The 27,018-nt window shown below is 39.2% G+C and overlaps 1 protein-coding gene across 1 annotated transcript; it reads right to left on the minus strand.

Annotated features, from left to right (window-relative positions):
* Positions 1 to 1,379: 1,379 nt before the first annotated feature.
* Positions 1,380 to 26,033, minus strand: SCCPDH (saccharopine dehydrogenase (putative)). Its single transcript, XM_033099835.1, has 12 exons — positions 25,714 to 26,033; positions 24,083 to 24,195; positions 20,208 to 20,288; positions 17,980 to 18,109; positions 15,681 to 15,730; positions 9,465 to 9,595; positions 8,738 to 8,855; positions 7,814 to 7,933; positions 7,663 to 7,719; positions 4,333 to 4,444; positions 3,031 to 3,112; positions 1,380 to 1,984 (listed from the first exon to the last, which is right to left on the minus strand). Exons 1-12 carry the CDS (start codon positions 25,901 to 25,903, stop codon positions 1,879 to 1,881), a joined length of 1,290 nt encoding a protein of 429 aa, XP_032955726.1. The 5' UTR covers positions 25,904 to 26,033; the 3' UTR covers positions 1,380 to 1,878.
* Positions 26,034 to 27,018: the final 985 nt, after the last annotated feature.

Here is a 27,018-nt window from a genome sequence, read left to right on the forward strand (position 1 = left end):
CCTTGAAATGCAGGACTGTCCCAGGGACTGGTTACACTGATTTGCAAAAGAAACCAGGAAAGAGGAAATAGAGGTGACAACCCCAATCCTTATTCCCTAAAAGATAGTTACGGAAATCAAATGGGATGACACTGAAACTCTCCTGGCAGGAGAGCTATCAAGCGCTCCAAAAAGGAGTCTCCCTAGAAGGCAGGGAAATCTGGGCTGCTGACTTCTGCTTCATACCAGGGGCCCAGGGCTTCTGGGAAAGGCTAGGGTTTTCCTGCACCTTAGCTCCTGCCTGAATATACACACGAGCCAAAAACTAACATGTACCCTTGGAGCCCAAGTATGGAGCTCCTGGTGGTGATGGCAGGGCCAGGGGTCAGCAAAGCGTCACGGAATCATGTGGCAGAACAGCAGTGAGGCTATGAGAAGGAAGCAGGAAAACCTTCTCTTCTCCCTCTTGACGGAGCCTCAAAGTTCTCGGACAATTTCCAGAAAGTGTACTGCTGGCTTCAAGTGAGTAATACACTTTCTGCAAATGAGAGCAGATGAAACCTTTAGGGGGGCGGTTAAAAAGGAAATTAGGATCAGCTACACTTGTATCTCAAGCTGAAGGACGGGGTCACACAGGTCGTCGTTCATCTGTGTCAATGCAAAGAAGGCTTGCGCACATGCAGTCTCACCCAGTAGTTCCCAAATGCAGAGCTCAAGTACGCATTCCTCGGCCCCCTCCTCCAGACCTCCCGAATGCAAACTGCTGGGGTCCGCTGGGGAATCGACTCGCTATTGTGATCGGGCTATGCAGCTAGACAGCAGATCTGTTGCTCTGGCACATCTTCCTGATTTTGGAGGTGATAAAAACTTTTCTAAGGCCCCACAAATAGGGCACAGCTGAGACAAGATCCCAGCAAGCCCGGGCAGAGGGAGCAAAGTTAGGACGAACAGGACTTCCGCTAAGAATCTCCCTCTACAAGTTAGGGATGCTCTCGTTTCTGCACAGGCAGTGCAGGAGGGTCTCCCAACACGAATACTATTCCTATCTGAGGTGCTTCTCACTGTAGAGTAGAAATTCTGTAGAGGTAGTGGCTGTCCTCTATGCAATGAAAAGCACCAAACACTATGTATGTGTTTATTAGACGCTTATTACAAAAGGAAGTCCTTTGCCTTATTTGGGGGCTTTAGTGGCAAACCTAGTTAAAATAAAAAAAATAAATTAGAAAAAAATTCTGCTTCGGCAGTGAAAACAAATAGAAGCTTACCAGCTGTCTCCTTAAAACTAATAATGGATACAGAACCAGGGAAAGTAAGCGGCAAGCCCAATTACTGGCACTACCCAGAAAGCACATCTCTACCACGATTCAAATACCTAGGCAGGTCCAAACACAAAACCACCATTCAATTGACAATCTTTTAATATTCAACATAGGTAAGTTCCACATAAGTATAGATAGGTGAAAAACGAAGCTAAAATAGCAAACTGTAGTTTCATTTGGTGAATGCCCACACATATGTAGAGAAACTCATTGGAAAGATCCCATTTAACAGCAGAACAAGGAAAACAGCGGTTATGACCTGATATGAACACCAGCCTGGTGCCTCATCAAGGAATCTGTCAGCAGCCCGAATAGAGACACCCACCATCCTCTGATCCCTGACCATGAGTTCTTCAATGACAAAGTCAATCAAATATTAGTTCTCTCTCACAAGCAATAAAATCACAAAATCAGCTAAGATTTGAAAGGGCAAGCTAGTATAATTTCCTGCTTTTAATGTGTACATATTTAAGATTTGGTCATATTTTCTACATAGTCAGGCTTAGAGAAGAATTTCAAATATCAAATAAAAAAGCTGTTAGTTCATGTATTGCATTACTTCAGTTAATTCTTCAACTGTTTAGACTTCAGAGCTGCTAATGACACTAAACTCAATGCCACGTCGGTTGAGTCTGTCAATCAACTTTGTTCTGGAGAAAGCTGCTCCAGGTGTGAAGACCCCGCCCCTGTAAGACAATAAGAAGATAAAACTGCGCAAAGCTGATCTCTAGCCCTTTCCTCTGCTAGTGTGATTTGCTGGAGGACTAGCTATCAAATCACTACAGAGCTCATGAAAACCTGATCCCTTGATTCTATCATGCACTAGTTTTGGTTCCATTCCTAAAATCAGCCAAATGAGCAAGCAGCTATTATTCAGGGGAAACTAGTGCCCCTGCAAACCTGTCTAGATTGGTTCAATGACTTGTGCAACCGTCACTACAACATGGTTGTTCAAGGGGCACGCCGAGGGTCGCCAACCCGAGTCAGTGCTGCTATTTATAGAGAGCCCTCAGATCAGGAGGATTAAATAACGACCTGAGTGAAATAAATTTAAGTCATCAATTATTAATAAAGCATAAATTAAGATTTAAAGTGGACGGAAAAAAGTTTCTTTAAATGTAATGGCTGACATTTATAAACTGCTATTTTCAAAGGGTATACAAAATTTGAAAAAATTTAAGTTTCACTTTATACAATTTTTATGTTTATTACCTAATATTGTTTCAGTGCATACACACATTTATTTATTTCTAAGCCTGAGGGCCTATGCTCATTTGTGAAGTTGGCCTACTTTTAGGGTAACAGACAAAAGCTCCAGTAAGCCAGTCCCCTTGATAATCATCTAGCCAGGATGCCATGAATCAATTACGCTGGTGTCAGGCTTCCCACTGCCAGCTGGGAATCACTCAGCACTGATCAGAGCCTCCTGTTAATCCTGTTTAACAACAGGGACCTTTTTTGAGTAGCTGACTATGGACTCCGACTATTTTTACAAGGAACTGAAGCCAACTTACAGGGCTCTCAAGTTTTTCTGTCTCCTCTCATTTACCTCTGCATTGTTTCCAGAGGCCAATAAGGAATTGTCCTCACAATTTTAATTTACCTCTATCTTTGTATCAAAGGAAGTGTAAATGCTGATGTGCAGACCCAATGCCTCAAAATCCAATCAAAATAAGCTAAACATAACACAGATGAAAAAGAGATCTTCAAATTACAAGAAAATCAGACTTACGCCTTAGGAAGATCAGAAGCATCATTCAGAAGAGTCATGGCTGCCTGGACCATGGCTATGGGGGTAGCTACGTAGCCAGGCTCTGCAGAAAACAGTTGATCAAAGAATAAGGAAGTATTCATGAAGTATGCATTCAACAACACCCGAAAATCAAATGGTAAGTTTTATATCTAATGCTAGGTATACAGAATATTCTTATAAACAATCTGTTCACTTAATAACAAAATTAACAGTCAACATTTACGTGGTATTGATGAAGTGTCAGTAATTGTATTGAGCACTTTGAACTTACTAAACTCATTTAATACTTCTAACAATTATATGAGGTTAACACGATTTGTATCTCCATTTTACAGAGGAAGAGACTGAGGCATAGGGAGGTTAAGCGACTAGTCCAAACTCACAGTTATGCAGTGGCTGCGTCAGAATCACACCTAGGCAGCTGGCTCGAATCCAAGCTCTTAGCCACTACACTGCTCTGCCTCTTTACAATAATCAAAGCCAATGATCCTGTATTAATATACTCAATTTCACTTTAAAAAAAAGACTCAACTTCTTAAAAACAACTGAGTAACTTTAAAAGAAGTCTAACTTTAAGAAGTAACTTTAAAAGAACTCTGTAAGCAAGTGGGACATTAGTGTTTATATTTCTGTCAAATAATAACCCAGGTGGGAATTTGAAAAGAAGGCATAATGCAAACATATCTTTGCCATCTCGCTCGATTAAAACTGCAAGACAGACCCCCTGTGACCTATCAGGGATGACAGTGACTAAACTTATACTATAATTCACAAGTGGATTGTCTCTGCATAGTTCTCTATAATTTACAGAAGTTTTTGAACTTTTCTGGGTGACAGTTCCTCTATCTAATCACCTATCTAAGACTTTTATCCTCCCAGAAAAATGCACATGTACACACTCATTTTATAAACAATGTCAGGGTGAGCAGACTCCAAAGCAACCTTGGATCAGAGCTCTGATTTATGTTATAATTATACTGCTTTAAAGTGACCCCTGAATATGAGAGTAAAACAGATAAATATCAACCAACTCCCTGTCTTATTCATGTCAAAATTCACGACTCAGAATTTCTGAATCACACTGAAAAAGAAAAATGGGGAGGGCCACTCATAAACCTGCATTTTACTAATAACCTCAGTCCTCCTTTTGACTTAAATAATTTACGCAAATGTATTTCTACAACAATTAAGCTTTAAAAAGAATGCACTGTAATAGCACACCACTTTATAGCTTAAAACAATGTAAAACACCCAAGCATTCTTAAGTCATATGTAAAATACCTGGTCCTTTCACTTGGGTACAAATTCTGATATTTGGTTTGTTCTTAACAGGACAAAACTCTGGGCTGTATCCTTGACCAAAGAATGTCATTGTAAATGATGACGCATCAATCTGAGAAAAAGAAAGCAAAAGATTTATTTAAGAAATATGTCATTTCCTCCCTGAACACAATCTAACGTACTATTCTACTTCATCTGAGACATTTTCAATAGATAAAAACATCAATCTTCCATCTGCCAGAAAATCCTGTTACCCTTTAAGCATGGAGCAGAAATGAATTCTGTGAACACACCAGTTTTATGACTGGTGTGATGTGGGGAGAGGGAGATGGTGAGGAACGGGGAGGAAATAAGGAGGATTTTCACATTGTGCCTTAAAGAGGGGCAGCACCATTAAAATAGTGTTTCAAGGGAAAAGCTGGAGGTAGTCTGTATTTTAGGGTGACAAAATATGATACTCTGATTTTAGGTGTCTTTTTGAGGTGACAAGACAAAAATAGTCAGCAAGTAATAACAATATGGGGTCAAGGAAAAGATATGTAATTGCTCCACGTGTAGGTGTAAAAATTCAATTCAAAATATTAAATTTTAGAAGACTCATCCAAGCATCTCTCACAATCACTAAATATAGAAATAAGGTAACAAAGAATTTAGTCCTGGTCAATAAATTTTTATTAACTATCCACTAAGGGTCAGACACTATGTTAGGCCCTTAGACATAAATAAAATATGGTCTCTGCCTTTCCTGGATATCTGTATCTGTCTCTGTCTCTCTGCCTCTCTGTCTCTGTCTCTCTGTCTCTGTCTCTCTCTAATAGAAGTTTATTGCACAGAAAAGTAGGGCAGGTATCAGAAAAAAGAAAACGTTATTTAAAGGTGAAACCAAAAAATATGCCTGGTTATCAGTTTTGGGTTCTCTCTCTCTGGCCACACTCTCTCTACACCTACTAAATCAGAATGTCCAGATACACGGTCAGGAGATACCTTTGAAAAAAGCTCTCTGGGTGATTCTGATATAGAAAGTCTCAGGTAAGAATCACAGCCATAGCAGTAAATCAGGGAAGCATTTGAAAGAAGGTGGTAACAGGGCCAGACTGGTGTCATAGGTCTCTTGGAGAGCAATGGGAAGACGGATTAGAAAAAAATCATAGGAAGGCTATGAACAGTTCAGTCAAGAGATAAGGGTCTGCACTATCTCAGAGTGAAAAGACGACCCACAGAATGGGAGAAAATATCTGCATATCACACATCTGATAAAGGATTAATATCCAGAATATATAAAGAACTCATAACACTCAATAGCAAAAATGGGAAAAGGACTTGAATAGACATTTCTCTAAAGAAGCTACACAAATGGCCAATGAGCACATGAAAAGATGTTCAACATCACTAGTCATGAGCAAAATGCAAATCAAAACCAGAATGAGATACCAACTCACACCTGTTAGCATGGCTCTTATAAAAACTTAAAAAAAAAAAAAAAGGATGTTGGCAAGGATTTGGAGAAACTGGAACCCTTTTGCACAGTTGATGGAAATGTAAAACGGTGTAGCCAGGGTGGAAAATAGTTTAATGGTTCCTCAAAAAATTAAAAATAGAATTACTATGAAATCCAATAATTGCACTTCTGGGTTTATACCTAAAAGAACTGAAAGTAGGGACTTAAGAGATATTTGCACACCGATGTTCACAGCAGCATTTTTCACAACAGCCAACACATGAAAGTAACCTGTGTCCATGGACAGATGAATGGACAAGCAAAATATTAAGAGCACTGCTGAGACCACTTAGCGGGGGTGGGTGAGAAGTGGGCCAAGGACAGAGCCCTGGGAACAATCAACATTCAAGGAGGGGAAAAAAGTGAAGGTATTGCAAAAGAAGAAAAGGAACAGAGCAGAAACTTGGAGGGCAATGATCTCAGAATTCAAGGGAAGTGAGAGTTTCAAGGACAATAACGTCAAAGATAAAAGAGAAAATACTCAAAGCATTCAGTGTAATTGTAGCAGTTATAAGGCCACTGGTAACTTTAGCAAGCAGACAAGGAAGGGTGAAGGAAGGGTTGAGGACTCTTTTAGGTGGGGAAGGACACTGGCATGTGTATAGGATGAGGAGAAAGAATCTGTAGAGAGGCAGGAGAATTCACAGGAGAGAAAAGGAATGATCAACTGACAAAGTCAGGAGGGAATTTAATCACAAGTAGCAGTCATGGTAAAGACTCAGGCTGGCGTGACTTTTGGAACCACCAGACTCTAATTATATGAACTGAGACAACACCCTCTCTTTTTACAATTTAAAGAATAAGCTTATTCTCTAAAAAGTAAATTTTAAAATGTGGATAGTAATAATACTTTTACCTAAGTGGTTCTTGGAGGACTAAATGTAAAGCACTTAGCCCTGTGCCTGCAACACAAGAAATGCTTGTGCTTTAAAGAGCAGAGGTGGCGGGATTAGTGTTATACAGGAGAAGACTTCTTTGAGAGAGTCAGAAGAAGGTGAAGATGGGAGCAATGATGACAGGTCTGAGAACAGGAATCTGAGGGGGCGCATAACACATGTTCTCAATTCCATTAGCGAAGGAGGAGTTGTGATAACTGCAAGTAGGGAAGAGAGTGGGGTTGGGTTGATTTTGAAAAATGCCCCTGAGAGGAGATGGAAAGATGACTAATGAAAATAAAATGATCACCAAATGATGCTAAAAGTTCTACTGAGAGGGGAAGCATGAAATTTGGGGTGCTACCATCCTCTCAGCGGTGGAATTTCACCCCCAGCCGTGCCTGGTGTAAAGGAGATGAAGGATAAATAACCCAAGGCCTGACTCAGGATTTGTATGTAAAGTGAGCGGTTGAAAATGAAGTCGTATTGTTGAGGATACTAGATAGATGGTGATTCAATCTGCAGTGGAGATCCAGGGTCTATGGAGGAGGAAGGGGAAGGGAAGCTTGGTGGAGGAGCAGAGGGGAGGTAAAAAGGAGGAAATAACGGAGGGGAAAAATGAAAGAGTAAAAATATTTGTACGCTGTGAAGTAAAGAGAATACAATTTCTGGAGCCAGGTGGCTGGGTTCTCATTCCAACCTGGCCATTTACTTGCTATAGGATCTTGGACACGTTTCTTAAGCTCGCAGTGCCTTTGTAACACGGAGATAACACCTACTGCGAGGGGTGTTTGAAAAGATTGAATAAGCTTATTTACGTAAAGACTGGAAGAGTGTCTGAAACATAGTAAGGGCTCCATCAACTCTTAGCTGTCATTGTCCCTGCACTCAGGAAAAGGAAAACCCAAATACAGAAAAATACTATTTTAGAGACCTAGGTACAAAAGAAAGGGTTACCTGTTTTTGTGTTGGACCTTGTTTTGAAAAATAACCAAAGGAGAAGAGCCATGGGAACTACAGGGAAAAAAACAAACAAACCCTCAGTGATATTTTCTAAAACTCACGGAAAATACTTGTAAAGCTCTAATTTCACTACGACATTACTCACTTTGATGAGAAGCTGCCTTCCAATGCCGAACCTCACAAAGAATAGAAAGAAAAGTCCTGCGAACACCAGCTTAATGACAGAGGTGACGCCTCCCACAGCGACGTAAGCAGCATACTGCACCTGGAGAAAAATCAGAGTCAGAATGCTACTCCCTACTCTTCCAGGCCAAACGGTACAAGAATGGTAGCTACTTAGAACTTTATACTGCAGTCGTAAGCATCAAACAAAAGTTTCCACTTTATGAGTATGTTCTGAAAGCTTGTTCAGAAACCAGATATTGGGAGCACATTTTTAAAAGAAATTGTGGCAAATGGTAATCAGCTTCCCCTACTTGAACACAAAAGTCCACATAATCCTACATGGATTAAAAAGTCCAATAATACACCTGATTTAGGAATTACACAGCACAGAATGTAGACTCCACTTACAACCTCTGCTATGAGAAAATACTCTCTTATCTTTTAACTTGAGATAGTTTCCTTTTCAAGTCTCAGCAAGTGGAGCAATGATGTACTTTCCTCAGGATGACAGTCCAGAGGTAGCAAGGAGAGAAGAGAGAAGAACCCAGACATCTCCACAAGCAATTGAAAGAGTATTCTAGCAGCTAAACAGGGATTGTCGAGTGTTTATGAACCAGGATTTTCTGTACTGAGCTTGCTGCTGTTGTGTTATATTACAAAGGTATTCATCAGGCCAGATTTGAATTATGGGGAGAGGTTACCACCACCCCATAAAATGCTCTGCACTACTAATTCTGTATACTTCCCAAAACTGAAACATGCATTATTTAGCTACCTTTTTTTTTTTTGCTACCTTTTTTTTGTTGTTGTTTTGTTTTTGCTTTACAAACACAAAAATCCTACATTAAACTGTAGGGGAACTGTAACAAACAGAACACTCTTTACTAAAAAATAATATACTTACAGGTGATTGCTCTAAATTTTCATACAAATAACGCTGAGTCCGCTTCACAACAGACACATCCGATCCCAAGAAAGGAATGGCGTAACTGCTGAGTTCTCTGCAGTAAGAAACTGGCCACCTGCCAAGACAGAACCAGGTTGCAGTTTCTCCCTCCATTTACAGTGGCCACACTTTAACTGGTAAATTTCCGAATAAAAATTCTAACTTTTGTTGAGGAAGTAAGATCTGTTCTTAACTAAAATATATTTCAGTATTTGTCTTTTGTTCTCTACACCTACACCCAAACAAGTGATAAACGAACATAGTATTCTTCACACCCCGGGCACTTACTACATGTAGTTTAACTATGTTTTACACTCATTCAATAGTCAAATTCTGAGGTTAGAGTTCTCACACATCGAGGCTATTAACATATTGACTGATTAATCTACATAAGATCATTACACTTTAAGACGGTGGTTTTACTAAATAAAATTTAATTGATGTTTAATTTTGATACTGATAGTGAAAAACCATAAAATTCATTTTTTTCAGGATCCAAATATATTATTACCTATGAGGTACTAAGCTTGGGGTAACGTAAGTTATATTTTATTTACCTTTGAAAACAACCTGAACTTACTACAAAATAGTCTGCATGCTTCTCTTAGTAGCATACTTTGTTAATAGATCAGCAACAACATATGTAGATTAGATATACTAAAGGATAGATTTGGAGTCAATATACCTTCTTTTCAATTTTGGACCAACAATTGGGATAGGTTTCAGATTTGACTGATTTCGTAGTTTTTTCAAATTACTCTGATCTCCAAAACCACAAACTGCTGACTTCCAGGTACCATCATGAATGCACATCCCCTAATAAAATAATTCAAAAGTTAAAGAAACATGTGTTAAGGGATAACTACTAAAATGTAAAACCAAGTAAGTTGTAATGGATACAAAGATCATTTTACCTCTATTTAAACAAGGCATAATCCCTTAAATCATCTTGTTTATTAAATATATTGGGGTGACATTGGTTAGTAAAATGATATAGGTTTCAAGTGTATGTTTCTGTAATACATCATCTATATGTTGCATTGTGTGTTCACCACCCAGAGTCAGCTCTCCTTCCATCATCATATATTTGATCCCCTTTACCCTCTTATCCCACCCCCACCCCGCCGGCCTCCTTACCCTTTGGAAACCACTAAACTGTTGTCTGTGTCTATGAGTTTTTGTTTGTCTTGTTCCTTTGTTGCTTTCAGTTTTATATCCCACATATCAGTGAAGTCATATGGTTCTCGACTTTTTCTGTCTGACTCATTTTGCTTAGAAGTATTTAATCTTTTCTTATGGTCAAGTAGTAGTCCACTGTGACCTTATTTAATAATCTTGAGATGAATTTTCACGAACATTCAGGCAGCAATAACATTCATCAGTTTGGACATACTATTTATACCAACAAATGCCCTTTCTTCTTCCCTCCCACCATTACTTTTGCTCTTTTTGATAAGCCATTGAATTTCATCATTTTTACTCACCCAATTGACCACATTCCTTCAAAATCAGCTTCTCTAATCCCTATCCCTATGTTGATTTCTCAAAATTTCCAGGTATGTTCACGAGCACATTCAAGCATAAACACACAACGCACTGTCCATTCGTTCCTTCCCTGTAGTATTCAGTGCCCACTGCCCTCTCAACATAGCTTATTCTAGCCCCAAGTTATATAAATGTCTTCCATAGAAGTGTGTTAATTTTTTAAAAATTTTAAGTCTCATTAACATGATTTATATTTTAATTTTCCCCCCCAATTTCTCAATTTTTTTCTCGTACTGTACCCAATACAGAATTCTTGGTTGGTCTCACATTCTTGCTTATTAGTCCACTTACTTTTTATCTCTTTCATGAGACTCTGAGCTCTCAGTGCCTTCCATTCTTCCAATATAATTATACCTTCCACACCCCTTACCTCTGACTCCCATTACAAATGAGTGGCAGAAAGGAGAGCACAGGTGAGAGGATGCAATCCTAGAAGTTACTATCTTAGTGCCAACCCTTCTTTATCTGACTACTAGGCAGGCCTTTTAATTCTCTATTATGTAAATATTTTAAACTTCATTTATAATTTTGATTGTACATAAGTATATTATGCCCTGCCTTATATGTTGTTTACCCTGTTTGAATGAACAAAGTCATTTAGAAAGATTCAAACCAAGTCTCTCACAAGACTTTGAACGAGGAATATCATAAAGCAAAAAATATTATGGATAAGCAGAATAAGAGAAACAAAATCAGAAGATTCAGGTTTTTATGTCATAGCTTTGATGACACTGAACAGCAGAGAGAGACACCAAACTTAATTTCTATTTTGGTACAGATTAATCTCTTCTCTTTTGTTAAAACTAAAACAGAGCTAAAAGTCTTAAGGATTTGATTTGTGAAACGATGCCAAATCTGGTCCTAGCCAATATGACCTATTTGCAAATGTAAAGATTTCCAAACACAGGAGAAAACAGCTTTTTAAAAACCTGAGAAAATTTTCTATAAAAACAAGCCATCAAAAAGGAAAAATTACATTCCATTTAAAAAATCTTTTACCTTGTTTCATTGAAAACATATAATATAAAGAAGGCGAACAAAACATAAACGTACAATTTAATGAAATTGTAAAGCAAACATCCACATAGCCCAGAAGGCCCTCCTTCTGTCCTGTCTTTATGCTAATCAAGAGAAATCCTTGCTTTTCTTTAGAATCTTACCACCTAAGTATTCACTCCTAAACAGTACAGTGGTTTTGCCTATTTCTAAGCTTTATAGAAATGGAATCATCCAGTATATAAGCCTTTAAGTTCGGCTTCTTTTGTTCAAAACTGTAATGTTAGGATTCATCATGTGTTAGGAGTAACTGCTACTCTGCAGACCTTCCCATTTTCTTAATGGTGTCTTTCAATCAACAGACATTCTCGATAGTAAATGTACACAGATGTATCCCTCTTTATATTTAATGCCGTCTGGGTCTCCTTTAAGAAGCCATTCCCTGTGCAGCATGCCGACTGCCCTAGTTAATGCTGTACTGCACATCTGAAGATCTTCAAAGCTCTCATCACAAGAAAACAACCGTAACTATGTAAAGTAACTGATGTTAACTAGACTTATTACGGTGATCATTTTGCAATATATACAATATATACATTATGTTGTACACCGGAAACTAATATATCAATTATACTTTAATAAAAATAAACAAATTTCTGGAGAAAAAAAAGAAATCATTACTGACTTGAAGCCATGAAATATGTCACCTTCTAAAAACTTTATTGTTTTGCCTTTGGCATTTGGATCTAGTGTCCACCTAAAGTTGGTTTTTATACACAGTGCAAAGTATGAGTCCAATTTCATGTTTTTCCATATAGATATCCAATTGTCCCAGCATCATCTCCTGAAAAGCCCCTGTACCATAAATCTAGTGTCTATATATGCACAAACTACTCTGAGCTTTTTCTCGTTCCACTAGCCTCCTGATATCCCTCTGCCCATGTAATACACTGACTCAATAACCAATCTTGATATCCGAGAGCGTCTTTCTCTCTCATTCTCCTTCAAGAATGACTTGGCTATTCTCAGCCCTCTGCATTTCCATATATGTTTTAGAATTCACTTGTCAAGCTGCACACCAAAAGAAAACAAATCAACAAACAAAAACCTGCTTGAGATTTTGATTGGAATTATGTGGGATTATAAGTCAATTTAATGAAAACTGACATCTTAACAAAATTGTCTTCCAATCCATGAATGTGGTGAATTCCTCCATTTCTTTGATTTCTTTAAGGTCTCTTAATAACGTTTTATAATTTTCTTCATAGAAATCTTGCATATGTTCTATTACTTATTCTTAGGCGCTTAATTTTTAAATGCCATTCTAAATGGTGTTTTTTAAAAATTCATTTTTCTAACTGTAGCTAGTATAGAGAAATGTAACTAATTTTTATTTTAATTGTATTCGGCAACAATGAAGACTAGAGTAGAAATAAGTGAAACAGAGAATAGAAAAATAGAGAAAAACCAAAAAAACCAAAAATTGGTTCTTTGAAGATATCAACCAAATTGACAAACTAGATGAGAGAGAGAGAAAGAGAGAAAATTCAAATTACTAAAATCAGGAATGAAAGAAGGGACCTTAGTACCAATCTTACAGAAATAAAAAGGAATATGATGCAATACTATGAACAAATGTATGCCAACAAATTAGATAACCTGGATGAAATGGAAAAATTCCCAGAAAAACACAGTTATGGTCTGGACTGTGTCACCCATAACTTACATGCTGATGGCATAACCCTCAGTACCTCAGAATGTGATTCTTGGCAATTGGGTGGTTGTTTTTGTGGTCGGTCCTGCACTAATTCCTTGCAACCTCCAAGCCTGTCCTCAGCGTATAAACTCTCTTTTGTATGTGGAACTTGTGCCCTGTTGTTTAGGTGGGCCTGACCCTGTGATTCCCCCTCCAGAGGCCCACGACGCAGACCTGGACAATCTGATTACTCCATTACTCTGGGTCACACTGATTGGCTCAAGAATGGCCAAATGACCCAATATTTGACTACTATCCCCTATCATTTGATCTATAAACTGGTAGCTGTTCACGGGAAATCAGGAACTTTAAGGACAACGTACACGTGGGGTTGCCAGCACCTTCCCTGCCTTGTTGAGAGCCTACACAGAGGAATGCAGAAGAAATGCAAGAAACAGAAAAGGTGACAAGAAAGGAAAGAGCTCTGATACCATTTGACCTCTGGGTCCAGTCACACTATTCACTTGCAGACGTTTGGGTATATGAATCAATGAATTCCTTTCAGTTTTGTTGGGTGAAACCAGGTTGAGTTGGGTTTCTAACACATGCTACCCATAGTTCCAAGCACGTCTTTCATTCTTGTTTCTGAGCCTTTCTAAGCCTTTGTTCAGGTTGCTGCCTCTGACCTTCCAAAGGCTAAACTTAGAAAGGCCTTATGAGGCTTTCCCAGGTCCCTCAGGTCCACTACCACTTCCCGTTATCCACACTCTAGTGGGTACTCAGGAACCACACATTTCAGCATGTTTTATACAGTTCTTTGTGTTATTAATCAGAATCTACAATCCAGGTGAACAGAGACATTACTCTTCCTTAAACATGCTCCACACCATCCCATAGAGACGTCTTTATCACACTGTTTCCTCTCCCTTACCCACAGCTCCACAGCACCAACCTATAAAGTTCAGCCCATATCCCAGCTCTCCAAAACGTTCCTGATCGCTGGCCTCCCAGCCACAGGGACTCTCCATCCTCAGGATCCTACAGTATTTCATCTGACCTCTTCATAACAAACACTGTCTATCTCCTGCCACCCTAAATTATTTCTTCAAGGGCACGGTTTACATCTTATCCATTTATGTTGCTCAACTATATATACTTGCACTGCTACAAAATATTTGTTGAACGAATATTTTTCTTAATTAGTTTTTTCACTTACAGTTGACATTCAATATTATTTTATATGAGTTTCAGATGTACAGCATAGTGGTTAGACACTTATATAATTTATGCAGTGATTCCTTCCGATTAGTTTAGTATACCCCTGGAACTTAAATGAGTATTTTTCCCCTTCTTCCACCTCGCCCCTTCCTCCAACTCCAGTTCAAGCCATTGTTTCTCAGTCCAGTTGTGTAGGACACAGCTCCCTGGCCCATGCTGGTATTATGAGCCTTGCGCTCTTCCCTGGCTGAGGCAGCCGGTTGGCCGCTCACAGCAGCTCATGGCAGCTCTCGCCGGCTGCCAGCTGATGCGATGGCTGCTGGCCACTCACGCTGACCACCGGCCGCTGCTGGCAGCCCATGGTAGCCCATGGCAGCACATGGCAGCCCAGCTCCAGGGAGAGCTGTTATCCACAATCTTAGCTGTAGAGGGCGCAGCTCACTGACCCACGTGGGAATCAAACTAGCGACCTCGGCATTAGGAGGACGGCACTCCAACCACCTGAGCCACCAGGCCAGCCCATGAATATTTTTTTAAAGAGAACAAATACTTGGGGCGGCTGGATGACTCAGTCGGTTAGAGCACGAGCTCTGAACAACAGGGTTGCCGGTTTGATTCCCACATGGGCCAGTAAGCTGCTCCCTTCACAACTAGATTGAAGACAATGAGCTGCCGTTGATCTGCCGGTGGGGACAGCCAGATGGCTCAGTTGGTTAGAGTGTGAGCTCTCAACAACAAGGTTGCCAGTTCAATTCCCACATGGGATGGTGGGCTGCGCCCCCTGCAACTAAGATTGAAAATGGCATCTGGACTTGGAGCTGAGCTGCGCCCTCCACAACTAGATTGAAAGAAAACGACTTGATTTGAAGCTGATGGGCCCTGGAAAAACACACTGTTCCCCAACATTCCCCAATGAAAAAACAAAGAGAGAGAATACTTACGAAGCCTCAAGTATAAACACAGAATTGGGTTAGATACTACCAGCAATAAAAGTACTATCATAAACATGGTCCTTTCTTATGTTCTCAAATAGAATATAAATGCAGTAAGAGTATACTTACATCATACACTTCTTCTAAGGCCAGCCATGACGGCACCTAACTCCAAGTTAGGCACATAATAAAAATGCACTTACTTTGCACTAAAGTGATAACTGTCTTGGCTGACAACATTTATTACATAACAATGATGGAAACTTCACTGTTAGGATCATTCTAATACAATGAACTGTGCAGTTGTTTTAAAATAAATTATATTCTTAAGTCAAAATAACTCTGGGCAATCTAGTATCTTTACTTTCTAAAATTAAACACAGGGCCTTTCATACACTAAAAATTACAAATACATAAATTTTAATCAATCTAAATCTTTTTTAAGAGGCATGTATAATTTCCAAAATGTTTTTAATATCAACTTAGAAAACACTTGACAAACAGAAAAACCAACCTCAGATCCTGAATGTACAGTTAGGTAACTTTCCACGGCAGTCAAAGTACCTAAAAGAGTAGGAAAAAGTAAAATCAAATAAAATCTATTTATCCAGGACAAGTAATAATAAACTATTCCTATCAATTTAGGGTCTGCTTTTATTAAGCCTACAGCTGATACAGTCAGAAGATCTGTATTGATAACAGTTTTGTTATATTATTGTAAGCAGATTTATAGAGCAGCAGAATCCAGGCAAATTGTCAGAAAGAGTAGTTTAGCATAAACTCTAACTGCTAGTACTGACACTAAATCTTTTCTAGTATTCAAACTGACAACGCTAAAAATCTCTTCCAATAAGGCAACAATTTAGCTCACTCATTCTGGAAGGCCAGCAGGACACAGTTCTCAAAATTACATCAATGGGGGGCGGCCAGATGGTTCAGTTGATAAGAGTACGAGCTCTGAACAACAGGTTTGCCAGTTCGATTCCCACATGGGCCAGTGAGCTGCACCCTCCACAACTAGATTGAAGACAACAAGCTGCCCCTGAGCTTCCGGAGGGGCGGCTGGATGGCTCAGTTGGTTAGAGCGCGAGCTCTCAAGAACAAGGTTGCCGGTTCAATTCCTGCATGGGATGGTGGGCTGTGCCCCCTGCAACTGAAGCTTGAAAACTGCGACTAGACTTGGAGCTGAGCTGCGTCGTCCACAACTAGATTGAAGGACAACTACTTTGAGTTGATGGGCCCTGGAGAAGCACACTATTCCCCAATAAAATTTATTTAAAAAAAATAGTTACATCTATGGGAATTATTCTGTTTTCCAATACCGCAGCTTTCAAGAAGACTTATTAATAATGACTTACAACCAATGTACAGAAATCCTATCAAAATGGCCTTTGTGATGGCTTGTAAAATACTTAAAATAAGGCTGTTAAATTGAAATAAAAATATAATAAGTATAAAATTAAAAACCAAAGCCAAAAAAAGGGGGAGAAATCAAGTATATTAACCACGAGGACTAATAAATATAATAGGCTTAGAGGTTACTTTTAATTAACCTTTGAGTTTTTCCAGAGCAGTAAAACAAAAGAAAAACATAATGGGCTGGCTAATTCTCAAAATGTGATGAATGAAATATATCACTTTCATAAGAGACAGTATTCCTAGTTTTAATTCCAAAAGAAAATTAAAACATGGCTGCTCAGAAAGTTGACACCAAGCAAAACAATGAGTAATTATGTCACCAACAATGATGCTACAGCCTAAGAGAACTATAGCCACACAAATGTTGCCAGTCTGACCACTGACAAAAACCACAAATAGATCATTCAAGTGTATCTCACTGGAGATAATTCAGAGGTTGTTAAGAGAATGTGGCCTGGATACATGGCTCTGTGCTCTAACCCTCTCCACAGAAAGAACATGGACTACTAAAGTAGTGTGTAGTAAAATATGGACCACTTGCATCAAAAATCAGCTAGGATAATTGTTAAATGCTCACTCCTAAGTTTCAGTATCTGAAAAAAATTTTTAAACAAATTTTAAAGTAATATTTCTCCCAAAAAAGAAAAAAAATACATTAAAAATAAAAAAACTATTGAGTACTGGGGGTGCCAAAAAAATGTATAACATGACTTGTATTCGTCTTTTGTTATTGGTATATATTGAGTATTACAATTTTAATGCAGTTCTTTTCCTTTCTTAAAATACGTATACATTTTTTTTGGCACCCTCTGTAGTTAGGAATAATCTCACTAAGAAATATGTAGGACTATCATGAAGAAAACATCTATACTTTACAAACTTATAAGAATTTTAAAAAAATAAATGGAGACAAACCACATCTATGGATTAAAAGACTAAATATTTTAAAGATGTTCATGGTTTTTTTTATCGGGAACAGTTCCAGTTTCATCATTAAGTATGATGTTGGCTATGCTTTCCGTCATTTATTATGTTTAGAAAGTATTCTATTCCTCAATTTCTAAAAATCTGAAACCAGTAAATGACATGAATTTTCAAATAATTTACTGAGACAGGCATATAGCTTTTTGCCTTTGATATTCTGATGTGATTATGTAACTTCCTAATAAACCATAACTGAATTGAGACAATAAATAATTCTTTAGAACTTACTGTACTATCCGTATCTCAATAGCATTTTAGTAGTGTCAATAGCATTTTATAACAAGTGTAGCTATATTAAAAGCAAAGCACATGTTTTAACATTACCTTCACAGATTTTAATTCATTACAATTACAAACATGAAGGCTTTCTAACTGCTAAATTCAATCATTGCTTATTGAACAATAATTACCTTTCATTTTATTTCTGGTGTATATTACTCCCAGATCTGCAGGAATGGAGTCAAAGCCACTACTTCCAATGATATAAACCCCTTTTGCTGCGGCTTTCTCATGATACTTCCAATACATTAGTTCCAGAAACTACAAAATTCAGGAAAAAGATCTGAATCAGAACTATATAGAAATATCATAACCGATATTAAATAATTTACCTTTAAAGACAAAGCAATGAAACTTTGAAAATGCTAATCAATACGGCTCTGCAGCAAAACATTAACTGCCAGAATGTTTTTCACTTATTCAGCAAACATTTCCCACCTGTGCCAAGTGGTGTAGGAGGCATGCTGATCTGACTTAATGATACTATTAATGCTTTAGAATGACTTAAAGGCAAAAGTAATACCACTTTTCTCTATTACCTATTAATACAGAAAAATACAAAGAAAGCAAAAAAAGTTACCCCCAATCACATTAATCCGGACGAACATCATTAGACATATATCTATGCATTTATATAAATAGAAAATTAGGAGTCATAGGAAACGAAGGGATACGAGAGGGGAATGATGTCTATTCAAACCCTTCATTTGTTTTTAAAAATTACTTAACTTCTTTAGAATAGTTTTAGATTTACAGAAAATTCAGTAGAGTTCTCAAGTATACCCCACCCAGTTTCCCTTATTATCACATCTTTTACATTAATGTGTTATAATTAATAAAACAATATTGATACATTATCATTAACTGAAGTCCACACTTTATTCAGATTTCCTTAGCTTTTACCTAATGTCCCTTTTCTGTTCCAGGACCCCATCCAGGATAACATATTACATTTAGTTGTCATGTGTCCTTAGGCTCCTTTTAACTGTGACAGTTTCTCAGACTCTCCTTTTTTTTGATGACCTTGACAGTTTTGAGGAGTACTGGTCAGGTATTTTGTAGAAGGCCCCTCTATTGGAATTTACCTCCTGTTTTTCTCATGACAAGACTGGGGTTATAGGATTGGGGGAGGAAGACCACAGGCCTATAAAGTGCCAATTTATGACATCATATCAAGAGTACATGCTATCAACATGATCTATCACTGTTGATGTTGACCTTGAATATCCGGCTGAGGAAGCGTTTGTCAAATTTCTCCACTGTAAAGTTATTCTTTTTCCCTCTCCTTCCTGTACTGTACTCTTCGGAAGGCAGTGACCATGTGGAGCCCACACATAAGGAGTGGGGAGTTATGTTCCCAATCCTTGAGGGCAGAATAGCTACATACATTATTGGACTTCTTCACAGGAGATTTGTCTCTTCTCATCCCTTTGCCCATTTTTTAATTGGGTTATTTGAATTTGTATTATTGACTTATATATTGACTTATACATATTCTGGATCTTTATTAGGTTTTGATATCACTTTTACAGTAGTTTATAAGATAACTTACAAGTTTTTCACCATTTTCTCTGCTCTGAAATATTTTAAATAAGATAGGAACTGGTTTTAATTTCATTCATGTTACCTACCTCTTCTTGAACTAATTTTGGTAATTTACACTTTCCTAGTATTTTCCAATACACATTACCAATTAATAAATTCTAAGTACATACTATATTGCCAGACTGATGATGGCAAGCAGCAGAGGCCATGGAGACATATGAGATTACAGTTTTAAAGGAGGTAGTGTAACTTAGTGCTATTAATACACCACTTCCTGCAGTCAGGAAAACCTCAATTCAAGTCCTATAAAATAGGGGAAAAAAACGATACCTATTTTATAGGAATGTTGAAAAAGTTACACAAAATATTTACATGGCACACTGTCAGGCATGTGGTAAGCATTCAATAAATGTCAACATTTAACATTTTTAGGTTGAAGGGATTTTACATTTATTTTTCTGTAATGTAAAGGTGTCCGATTTTAAAAATGGAATTCATAATGAACGTTACAAAAATGAGATTCTGAGAATTACTCAGACCACACTATTTTAATTAATTCAGTTTACAGCGTGCCGTAGCTGTAAAAATCAGCATATCCTATATACAAAGGACTTGAAGGAAAAAATTCAAGAAAACTGAAGCTAAGACTTTACCATTACACTCTCTTTCAAGCTATCAATGGAATATCATCTCTAAACATGAGGGAGAAGTCATCACCTTCTAAAATGTGTCTGCAAACTTGTACTAAATATTTTCAGCTTCAACAGAAAATTGTGCTGTTAATTTTCTGTTCTCTCTTTTTCATTTTACATACCTGAGGTTCTCCAGAGATGTCAATACAGCTAGTGCCATTTTCAACACATGCTTTTACTACAGGTTCTCCATAAAATCGATACTGGGGGAATAAAGAAAACCAATAGTTTACCCTTATTTAGCAAGCTTACATGAGTAAAATACCATTCTGTTTTGGAAATCAAGTTTTGGTTATTAACAAATCAAATATTAATAAAGTAGCCTAAAATTGAGAAAATAACTGTAATATACCAACTCTTACAGGATGGAATTACAGAGGAATGTGTGTTTACCTCAAACTGAAGACAAAATGGGAAGTTTTATAGAAGTGATTCATTTGAGTTGAACTCTTAAGAGTAAGGATTTGTCAGGAAAAAAAAAAAATCCAGATGAGGGACAAAGTATATGTAAAGGTGTGAGCAGCACACCTTTACCTGAAGCACAGAGTGGTAAGCGATAAAAAGAAACACTTGGGCCAATCAGGGAGGACCCTGAGTACCATACTGTCAGCACTGAACTTGATCTTTTCTGCATTACTAGGCTCTCTTGGAGGATTTTAAACAGGACGATGGTGTAAGACTTGTAGTAAAGACATTATCACTCTGCCTGTGGTATGGAAGACAAATCTTGTGGCAGGTAGGAAATGATGAAGGACAAAACTAAGAAAGGGAAAGGATGCACTAAGAATGAGATATATTATAGTAAAAAGGCAGCAATGACTGGACTTCCTGGTTAGCTGAACATGGGAGCCAACAGCTATGGTACTATTAGCCAAAATAAAAACAGGAAGAAAAGGTATAGAGGCAGTAAGTTTAAAATTAGACAGAGAAGATATTCTGAGCCTACATGATTTTGGATAGCCCAAATTATTTGTTGCTCAAAATGGGACTCATGGGAATTAGTCCCATTTCAAAGAAAGTATGACAAATGTTTTCTTTCATGAGGGTAGGGTGAGGAGAAGCACAAACTCTTCTGTTTTTCTCATTCCTAGCAGCAAGAAAATGGAGAATAGAGACTGTCTTTTCTTTCAGCCTTCAAGAAGGAGGGAAAGGGACACTTAAAAGACAGGGCGATGCAAGAATTTGTCAAGTAGGACAAATCGGCTGTCCTTTTTATCTAACTCCATAGCCTCATCTCCACAGCCTCCTTCCTCCTTAAGATTAGCAAATGACACTGGAATTACAGGACTGGGAAAGTATTAAGTTCCAGTTCCTCCCTTGCCACTGACCAACCACTTAAAATTACTGGAGCACTTAACTGCTGAAGTAACATAGTGTAATCACACAAACAAGGGCTTTCAAGGCAAGATCCAACTCACACCCTAAACCCATCATCTACTAGCTACATGAATTTATTTACAAATCACTCACATGGACTACTCCAATACTAATATATGTTTTAAACATACATAAAATAGAAATAAGGTTGAGATGAAAATGAATAGAAGTCAAAGCTCTATTTTCTTTCTGCACCCAATGGATCATCTTGGGGAACTTTTAAAGTTTACACATATACACTTTGAAATTCTTTGAGAGATGTCTTTGGCGTTTCTCTTGGTTATTTTACCTCAAAGTTTTTCAAGTGGCCAGTAGTCCACTTGCGTTAGAATCAGCTGGGCCACTTGTTAAACATGCTGCTGACTCAGTTCCACCCCAGACAGCCTCCCGAATCAGTTTTTCTGGGGTAGACTTCAGTAATCTGCATTTTAAATCAGCCTCCCAGTAGAGGTGAAGAATCACCTCCTTAGACATTCTCCTGGGAAACTCTCATCTATTCCCGACTTGAACTGCAAGTTCAAGTATGCTAACGACTTCATGTATGCTGATGACTTTTTAAAATAACAGCTCCTTTTAGAAAGAGGAGGCATTTTCCTTTCTGCCACAGTCCCCCCACTCCTTACAATGCATTCTGTCACCCCTGGCCCACTTCTCCTTTGGGTAATCTGAGGTTGAGACTTCTGCACTAATATCCCCCAATTACTGTGTTGCTTTACTGCAGCTCACCAATACTCAACTTGTAGATAAAACGAAAACTGAAAGGCTGTAAGTGTGAGAAATGAACCCGAGGCTTGGAATCAGAGTGGAGGAGTTGGGAGTTAGGTAAGTGGGGGGAGGATGTTACAGACAGCGGAAGCCAAAAAACATGGGTGTGAAGAAGCAGCATGTCCTTACAGGAATTACATGGAATTTAGGACTGCTGGAGCATGTGATGTGGTGTGACATGCTAAGAAGTTGGGATTTTAAACTGTACTATGTGATATGGGCACTGAGAGCTAGTGAAGGATTTTAAGAGTGTATGAAACACAGTAATTTGGGGATATTAGTGCAGAAGTCTCAATCTCAGATTACCCAAAGGAGAAGTGGGCCAGGTGTGACAGAATGCATTGTCAGGAGTGGGGGGACTGTGGCAGATAGGAAAATGTATCTTCTTTCTAAAAGGAGTTGATATTTTAAAAATGCTCTGTTTTTAGATTTTTTTCTACTTAATACCTTTGTGCTTTTATGGGATAAGTGGACAGGGTCAGGATAGCAATCCTTGGTCTGAGAGGCGACATTTCTCCCCATTGCAGCCTATTAGCTTACAGGTCAAAATTGCAATCCTATTCTCAACGCTCCATGTTCTAACTGAGTGGTCTCCCAAGTGGTTGTGCTTACCTCAAGGGATACACAAAACAATCCCTTGAGTGTAAAAGTAAGTATTAGCACTTTTATTTGTGCTCATTTTTGTAGGAAACACAAAGAAAAAGAAAAGGACTACATTATGTCCCCAGGCCATGTTAAGTGGTCATGCGTTGAATACAGGATACCAACGGTATTCTGAGGGCAGCCGTGGAGAATCCCACAACACAGAGAAGGCCACAGTGACACACACCCTCACTCATTTGGTCACTCTCAGAAGCCAAAGAATTTCAAAACTGTAAATCTGATCATGCCTTTGTTTTCAACCATCCAATGACTATCATATTTAGAAGAAAATCCAAACCATGACCTTGACCTGTCAGACCCTATGACCCCTGGATACTTCTCTAACTTCCCACCTCTCTGCCCAGCTCCTGACCCAACCAGACACACTCGCCTCTCTCACGTTCCTCAGTCTTGCCAAGCAAATGCTTGTCCCAGGACCTTTGTATTTGCTCTCTTCCCTGGAATGCCCTTCTGCTCAAATACTCACATGGTTTACTTCCTCGATTCATTCAGGTCTCCAGGCACATGTCAATTCCTCAGAGACCTTCCCTGACCATTCATCTAATAGAGACGGATGTGTCCATCTCTTTTATTTTCTTACTCTGCTTTATTTTTCTTCTAAGCATTTATCATTACCTATTATTATAACCTTGCTTTTCTGACTCTCCCACTAGACTGTAAGCACCATGTGGGACTTTGTTTTGTTCACCATTATGTCCCAGGTGCCTAGACTAATGCAGTTTACATAAAACAAATATTCAATAAATACTGAATAAATGAATGCATCATTTTAAAATCTCTACTTTTGTACATGTTTTTAAAATATATTTGTACAATACAGAAATCTAATTTATAAATAAATAAAAAGTATACTAGGGGTACATGCTCAAACATTTTTCACCTAAGGGGCATACAATTAAAAAAAAAAAAAGCCTGGCAATTACAGCTATAAACAATAAATAAAACAAACAAACCAGCACACATTCCTTGAGTAGGTGTTACAGAGAGCCTGTCTTGGGCTCTCTCTCTCAGGAGATTTTGTTCATATTCATTTGCTAATCACAAGAAGTGAAAACTCCCCATGTGGGGTTAAGGCCATGAACCAACTCTTCTGTCTCCTGCCCTTATGTTTCCCTCTGGAATATAAAATACCAGATTTCACAAGAAATGAATAGTTTGTTTGTTCTGATACAAAGAAGGGCTGATTACTTACGGGTCCTACACAATTGAGGACAAGTGTTGCCTGTTTAGCCATTTCATCAAGTGAGGCTGGATTAGCGATATCACAAATTATTATTCCAACTTCAGATGATAGTGTAGGTCTTCCTGAAATAAGAAATATATTGTTTTAAGTGAAATCTGATACGGTATTAGATCTTCCAGATTTTTTTATAGTAATCAGTGACGGCAAATTTACTAAATACACTGAAAGCTAACTTTTATCCAAAAAATAACTGTTTTTAACCAAGTAATAAAAAAAAAAAAGGCTAGGAGAAAAATGGAGTTAATACTAAGGGTGACGAATAACACTAATAACCTTTAAAAAAAATCTGACAATAAGCAATGTGTAAATAACAATCCTGTGTAAAATGACAATATTACAATCACTTTGATACTAAGCAGATGATTGTTCTGACTTCCTCTTTGACAAGAATTATATTATAAAAATAGTTTCTTATCAACTGCTAAACAATTACATGATAGAATTATTGGGATAGAGGGGAATCCTTAATATCAACATAATGAGAACAAAAGAGGACTCAGGTGAAAAACACAGTCTAGGTAAGAACACTCAGGCTCATAATAAGGAAATACTGTGTTTCCCCCAAAATAAGACCTAACTGGAAAATAAGCCCTAGCATGAGTTTTCAGGATGACATCCCCTGCACATAAGCCTTAATGAGTCTTTTGGAGCAAAAATTAATATAAGACCCGGTCTTATTTTCAGGGAAACATGATAATTGGAATTAACTGAATCAATAGAACACTGCAGGTTTTGATAGGTCAAGATGTATTCCCCACAATAACTTAACCTGTGGGCACTACAAATGGTAGGCAACTAGGCCATACTTGTAGTCTTATTGAGCAGGAAAAAGAAATGGAAGAATGTATTTTAATCGTAAAATTATTTATTTTGGGAAAGTAAAGAAAGACCAAAAAGCTCTTCAATCAAGATCCTGTACTTGGTAGGGGCAGCAGGAAGAGTTGTACGCCAGGCCAGGCTACATGGTATCTTCTGTACATCACCGCAAACAAAACAGACGCTATAATTCCCACCGTAAACCGGGTTCTGGGTGGAATTATGAGCAAGTGAGATGGGAGACTGAACAGAAGAATAATTCTAACAAGCAAAAAACAAATCGAAAACTAAAAGGCACCACCACGTTACCAGTAAAACTCTTAAGCTTTCTCTCCCACCTCCAAAACACAAGGCGAGGGGAGAGTACAATCTCGAGGAAACCAATGCTCTACTTTTGTATCGGACCAAATATCGAGAAATCTGCAGCCCCACAAAGTACCCCTGATACAGAGGGGGACGGAGCAGATAAAGGCACAACTAAAGGTCTTGACTATTTCGTCAGGGGGGTCTCCCCAAACTAAAGGAGACATTCAAAAGAGGAGAAAGAAAGTATTATTATTTTTCATTTAGGGAGAACAAATCCATGACACTATTTGAAGCACTGCTCTGCGCCTCCTGTCCTCAAGCAAGACATGGGGAACGCTGGGGGGCACGCAGGGAGGAACGCTCCTCTCGTGCGTCCTGAACCCCGCAGCCAGGAGTAGGGGCCGGAGCACCGGGGCCGAGCCCGGGTCCTGGCGCGCAGTCCCCCCCGCCCCCTTTACCCAGCTTCAGGGCAGCCCTCTCCAGCACTCCCTGCAGCTTCTCCCGGGAACGGCCCGCCACGGCCCAGGGCAGGCGGCTGTTCCCCTCCGGGTCCACCTGCTCCCGGGCCACCTCCTCGGTCACAAACTGGCCCGTAAAGCCAGAGGCGCCGAACACCACCAGGTGGAAAGGCCTCTGCGCGGTAGCCATGACGAGCCCACAGCGAGCAGAGGCCCGGCGGGGGTGAAGTCCACGGCGCCTGCGCCTCAGGCAGCGACCCCAGTACCCGGTGCAGTAACCGCCTCCGTCTCGGCCGCAGCCAGCGCGCCGCGCTCCCGAAACTCCGCGCGCGCGGCCGCGCAAAGGCCACGCCCACGGCCACGCCCCCCGCCCACTCCGCAGGCTCTGCTCCTTCCCTGGCGGCGGCTGTGGCGCGGCTGCTCTCAGCTGTGGCTCGGGCGGCGGATCCGCTTTCGGGGCTGGCAGGCGTGGACTGCGGCCCGTCCTCCGTCCCGTCGTTGGTCCGGCACAGCTCCGACCGCCCAGAGCCTTGCATCTTCGCGCCCTCCCCGAGGCTGGAGGCGGCGGCCATGGCGACCAGTCATTCTTGTTGCAGGAGTGGGATGCGCAAAGGAGTTCGCCAAAAACCTTCTGATGACTGGAGGGGACGGCCCACCCCAAGACCTCTTTTAGTTTTCGAAGCACGTTGGCCAAGTGATCTCTGCGAAGCCGGGTGTAGGTGCAGAGTGAACGCGGGCTCTGGGGTCTCTACGGATCATCTCAGCCCTGCCCACGGAACAACTCTGTCCCCAACTCCACCGCCTTGGCACCCTTCCCCTCGGGGACTCTGCTTCATGGTCGGTGACACAGTTGTTACGGTTGAAGCTCCGTGGGGAAAAAACTCCCAGAGCTATCCTGCCATTTGAGCTGTGAAGTAAAGTGTTGGTTTAGGAAATCCTCAAAATGCAAATCAAAAGTTTCTTGAACAGTGTTATTCATATATTCAAAAACATTGATATAAATAAATGATTGAATACTAAATGCATAAATAAATGGGGAGCAGAGACAAATTTTCCAGTACAGAGGCATTCCAAATAATTTGTGGAGTTACTACCTCTATATCTGAATCATTTGCAAGTTGCATAGTGAAATTCACCCCTAAATTTTCCAGCATTTCAGCATTTACTTCCTGAGAACGAAGCCATTCTCCTACATAACCATAACACCATTACCAAAGTCAAGGAACTTAACATTGTTACAATAGCTAATATTTGGGACATATTCAAACTTCAAATTGTCTCCAAAATGTCACATAAGACTTTTAA

This window comes from Rhinolophus ferrumequinum, chromosome 27 (assembly GCF_004115265.2).
Source record: "Rhinolophus ferrumequinum isolate MPI-CBG mRhiFer1 chromosome 27, mRhiFer1_v1.p, whole genome shotgun sequence".
Classification (NCBI taxonomy): domain Eukaryota; kingdom Metazoa; phylum Chordata; class Mammalia; order Chiroptera; family Rhinolophidae; genus Rhinolophus; species Rhinolophus ferrumequinum.

What these genes read in the sequence shown, in the direction of transcription:
- SCCPDH (XM_033099835.1), bottom strand. Translation starts at nt 25,903, where the DNA reads ATGGCTACCGCGCAGAGGCCTTTCCACCTGGTGGTGTTCGGCGCCTCT. An exon ending in GAGGGCTGCCCTGAAGCTGG is followed by an intron (nt 24,196 to 25,713) that starts GTAAAGGGGGCG and finishes TTCTTATTTCAG; the next exon opens with GAAGACCTACACTATCATCT. An exon ending in TCCTCAATTGTGTAGGACCC is followed by an intron (nt 20,289 to 24,082) that starts GTAAGTAATCAG and finishes TTATTCCCCCAG; the next exon opens with TATCGATTTTATGGAGAACC.